The sequence below is a fragment of the Toxorhynchites rutilus genome, chromosome 3, assembly GCF_029784135.1.
Source record: "Toxorhynchites rutilus septentrionalis strain SRP chromosome 3, ASM2978413v1, whole genome shotgun sequence".
NCBI lineage: Eukaryota > Metazoa > Arthropoda > Insecta > Diptera > Culicidae > Toxorhynchites > Toxorhynchites rutilus.
The window spans coordinates 130,743,344-130,748,021 of record NC_073746.1 but is presented as its reverse complement, the minus strand read 5'-3'; the positions used below and the strand labels follow the sequence as shown (position 1 = coordinate 130,748,021).

At 37.6% G+C, this 4,678-nt stretch overlaps 2 protein-coding genes across 2 annotated transcripts; one reads left to right on the top strand and one right to left on the bottom strand.

The window, feature by feature from the left end:
- The first annotated feature begins 469 nt into the window (after window positions 1–469).
- Window positions 470–2,411, top strand: LOC129778651 (uncharacterized). Its single transcript, XM_055785692.1, has 3 exons — window positions 470–624; window positions 678–861; window positions 928–2,411. Coding segments are annotated over exons 1-3 (744 nt in total). The 5' UTR covers window positions 470–622; the 3' UTR covers window positions 1,486–2,411.
- LOC129773490 (putative nuclease HARBI1) lies at window positions 1,995–3,729 on the bottom strand. Its single transcript, XM_055777100.1, has 4 exons — window positions 3,375–3,729; window positions 2,878–3,310; window positions 2,670–2,814; window positions 1,995–2,053 (listed from the first exon to the last, which is right to left on the bottom strand). The coding sequence occupies exons 1-4, from the start codon at window positions 3,485–3,487 to the stop codon at window positions 1,995–1,997; spliced, it is 750 nt and encodes a 249-aa protein (XP_055633075.1). The 5' UTR covers window positions 3,488–3,729.
- Between the last annotated feature and the right edge of the window lie 949 nt (window positions 3,730–4,678).

Here is a 4,678-nt window from a genome sequence, read left to right as displayed (position 1 = left end):
ACTTCTGAACGTTTGTTTTTGTTGCAGTTGTTTCCTGGAGCGATTTTTTTGGTCACGGTCGCCATCAATGTAGCCTGTAATCATGAACAATTTATTTTGCTTTTCCAAAGTAGATATTCATGTGCTCCCGTGGCCGAGTGGTTAGCGTCATAACTAACATGCCGGGTGTTCGGGTTCGATTCCCGTTCTGGTCAGGGGAATTTTTCGTCAAAGAAATTTCCTCCGACATGCACTGTGATCACGCGTATTCTAGAGCTTGCCACTCAGAATGCATTCAAGGCGTGTTATTTGGCATAGAAATCTCAACTAAGTACTAATAAAAATGACGCAAGTAATACTACGTTGAGACGGCGAAGTTCCTCTAGGAACGTTAGTGCCATAGAAGAAGAAGAAGAAAGTAGATATTGGTGTCTATTCTGTATTTCAATCGATTCGAAATATTTCGAACGACTTGGTAAATTCCATTCCCTGTTTCGTTCGAGGTGTTTTCAAATTCGAATACCTTTCGTTCGGACTGTTTTGTTTTCGAACATCTTTCATTCGAATCAAACCAAACGTCAAACCCACTTTGTTTATGAAGGAGTGAATAATTTCCGCAGCGGATGAGCGGTGAACTGCAAAAATGTAAGCTAATTTTTAATCATTTTTTTCTTTAAATTAATTTTAACGTTCAACAGGGAAAAAAACAAAAACAAAACAACCACTAAAAATCAGTTCGAGCGGATTGTGCTGCTTCTGGAGCAAGAGCCGGACATAGCAAAGGGTTTCTCCCGAGGAAATTCCGGACCCTTCTGGGATGATCTGGCGGCAGAAGTCAATAGTTTGGGACCGCCTATTCGCGATGGAAGTGGATGGAAAAAGGTATATACTAAAACGAATCCGAAACATATGTTTATAGTCTTATTTTTGCCCTGGTTTTCTGTGTAGGTTTGGGCGGACTATAAGTCCGGATTAAAGCGAAAACTCGCTCACAACAAACGGGAGCAGAGGGCGACAGGTGGAGGACCCAATAAAATTATCAATTTGTCCGAGCTGGAGGAGCAGGCAGTTCTACTAACTGGGTTACTTGCGACCGTGGAAGGAATCCCGGGTACCTCATCTCATGGAACACAGTTGGGTTCGCCTTCGGGTGAACCTCAAGATGCAGACCAGGAAAATTTTATATATTATGGTACTTCCGACGAGTGTGACGGTATCAATAATACCATTCACTTCCAGCCCTCTCAGCCGAAAAAATCCAGACCTTCTACCACGAGGCTATTAGAGCTGCAAGTCGAGCAACAAAACAAATTTCACACCAATGTGAAATCCCTGTTAAAAAACACAAATAAGAATTTGAGTGATCTGGTTCATTATCAGCGCCAATCAGCTCGAGCGATTCTTTCCGTGGATGCCACACTCAAAGAACATCTGAGTGAACAAAAACGACATAACCACGAGATGGAGAAGATCGCGCTGGAGAAATCAATAGCGACAAATCCTTGAAACGCAGATTGCGTATATTTCAGAACATTAGAATAATGTTTCAAAATATCAGTGATCTGATTTTTTATCTTTATATTGTAACTCAAGTATAAAAAAATGAAAAAAGTTCTAATCGTATTTTTATATCTTTCCATGGAAGAAAAATCTTACTTATTTTTTTCTTTGAAGTTTGTTTGGAATAGCATCAAAATTATATAAACTTTTTTAAAATTCACGAATTTCGCCTATAGTTTATGGAACTTCCTTAACCCCTTCACGTACAACATTGAACTTCACTCGTTGTTTCTCGATGTGAAATAATTACATAGCTTCAGGCATATGATGAGGATACCGACAACTGAAGATTATCAAATTTCCGTTATTTAAAAAAAAAATTGAATGAGCTAAAAATATAAAATATAATTTGAATATTATAATTAAAATAAAAACGAACGAGTTAGTACGTAGTAATAACTCCTTCGTTTTTATTTTAAACACAACATGTATTTGCTCATCATAGGGCACCCATGTTAGATACCCACACTCAGCAGAGTAGCGGAACGACTCGAAGTGCTCGTTTTGGGCCGTGCTGTTGGAAATTAAATCGTACAGCAAGGGGTTAAAACAACGCAAAAAGTATTAATAATGGTTATTTGAATACTTGGCCTGCTTACGAGAAATCGATAATGACATGTTCTCAAAGTGTTGGCAGGAATAAGAGTAAATAATTCTGCCGAAACCATAGTTAAGTAAGGAAGACACTTCCTTTTCCGGTGGTTGTTATTTATTTGAGCATTTGCAAACAAGTTAGATGAAATTTAACAGTCATAAATATTAATTTAAACAAAAGTTTATTATGTAAACAGCTGCATAACATATTATAACTACTGAGAACGACCAAATTCTAAGCATATATTGTGAAGTGCACAGCATACATTTATAATTTGAGCGCATTTAGTAGGATTGTAGTGAAGTTGTCTCGCGCCAAGGATGCATCTAAACCGATTTTTTAGTAAACCGATTGTCCGCTCGACGATAGCACGACCCAAGGCATGCCTGCGATTAAAATCGCTCTCCAAACTCCCTTCCTCCGCTGCTCTGAATGGCGTTACTAACCAAGGTTCCGATGGATAACCAGCATCACCTGAAAATATTTTATCACACAGTACATACAAGTATACTAAAATATTGTAGTTGAACATTACCTAGAATCTTAGTATTAACTTCACCATTTTGGTGAAGCTGCTCAAAGTGAGTTCTTGCAGGGCTTACACGCCATATATGAGAGTCATGATTAGATCCCTGGAAGGTAGGATCAACGAAACGAATCCTTTGCTGATCGTCACAAACCTATGTTGATAAAAAAGAGTATTTGTTCATTGATTTGTTAATTCAAATACTAATAATACTTACAATCAGAACGTTGAGACTATAAAATCCCTTCCGATTAAAAAACAAATTTCGATTCAGCTTAGGTGGAATAATTTTTACGTGGGTTCCATCCAAACACATAATAACACCCGGAATTGATGTTTTCTGATAGAAGTGTAGTTTAGCACGCCGCTGTTCGTCTTCCGTCATATTTAGGGAAATCCATTTCTTACACAGTGTCCGCTCCAGAATGTTAAGCATTTCAGTCAGCACCTTGGAAAATGTGGGCTGTGCTATGGCAATGTGATAATCTTGCCCTGCTCCATGTTGATAATTTCCTTCAGCAAAGAATCGCAAACATGCTGCGAGTTTCACCTCCGTGGATAGACCACCTTTCCTTGTGGTAAGGCAGTTCTCAATTTCCTCTAAAACGTACCGAAAAGCTTCCTTACTTAGACGAAAACTTTTGATGAATCTGAATAAGGGCAAAATTAATCAATAAGAGAAACAAACATGGGATTTTTGAGACGGATACTTACGCTTCATCAGAAAGTTTCATGAAGTCGGTTGATTTTCGGTGGTTTCGCCGATGGTAGCAAGGCATTCCAATTTCTTCTTGCTCCGCCAAAATCGGTAACAAAACGGAATCCATTGAACGAGAAAATTTTCTCACAAATTTCTCTTAGGATCAAAAATTAACTGAAATTCAACTCGCACTCGCCGCTATTTAATACGGTGTTTCTTTTTGTTTATCGGTTTTTGACAGATCGATGCATATTCGAAATTTTCTAACACTTTCGTTCGAAACGAGCAAAACGATTGGAATAGGGAATGGTAAATTCGAAAACGATCGAAATATCACTTTCGAACGAAATAGAAATCCGTCGGAATACAGAATAGGCACCATTACCTGTCATATAAGGCAATGTTTTGAACATGAAACAGTTCTAAATTTCTCACAAGATCTTTTCGTAAATTATTTTTAGCTTATTCCTCACTTTCATCTCTGATAATTTGGCACTCACTCTAGATGTCTGTCCTTGTTTACAAAATTATCCACTGTGGGCAGAAGCCTGTTTCTCGATCGATCATATATAAGAATGTCAATCAACATTTATGAGGAGACGATCTGGCGAAGTGGTAACATCCATGCCACTCACGCTAAAGGTCACGAGTTCAATTCTCACTCCCGACATTCTTCCAAAAATGGAAGTAAAAGTGACGAACCAGCCAAATGAGTTGAAAGTCACTACAATACAGATAAAAAAAAATCAACATTTTCTGGCAAGAGTTGCAGAGGATGTCATCAAATGTTTCAATGCTAACATAATAAGATTTCCTTTCATCCTCATCACATAGCGCCTGAGCATCTGTCAATCATGTGGCTTCTTTAGATTCATTATTTCCATTCTAACGGGGTTATTAGATACTATTTAGTTAACTTATCAGGGTCGTTTCGATCATGAATGTTTTGAGAGGTTCATATTTTACATTCGTTTTTTTTCTTGTGTTCATTGGAAGTATTCCTCGTATTTTATTAGACTTTAAAAGTTCGTTGTAATGCAATTCGATAATTCTAAAACTGGTGATTCAGAACTCCATCCGAGTGGCAGTTAGTTGTCGTCTTCATTTAAAAACATTCTTCATTTAATTTAAAGATCCCATTGAAAATATAGCTGACGCACACTATGAATAAAAAAAAACAATCACATCTCACTCTGCTAAATTTATAGTTTCCGATGGGGAGCATGAATTAAATTACTACGTAACTCGAATTTTGTCTATTTTTTCTAATTCACGTTGCTATGAACTACCGATTAGATCAGATTTACCCGAAAGGTAG

Coding starts and splice junctions, on each gene's coding strand:
- LOC129778651 (XM_055785692.1), top strand. Junction 862..927: donor ATGGAAGTGGATGGAAAAAG/GTATATACTAAA, acceptor TTTTCTGTGTAG/GTTTGGGCGGACTATAAGTC.
- LOC129773490 (XM_055777100.1), bottom strand. CDS start 3,487: ATGGATTCCGTTTTGTTACCGATTTTGGCGGAGCAAGAAGAAATTGGA. Junction 3,311..3,374: donor ATGAAACTTTCTGATGAAGC/GTAAGTATCCGT, acceptor GCCCTTATTCAG/ATTCATCAAAAGTTTTCGTC. Junction 2,815..2,877: donor ATAGTCTCAACGTTCTGATT/GTAAGTATTATT, acceptor TTATCAACATAG/GTTTGTGACGATCAGCAAAG.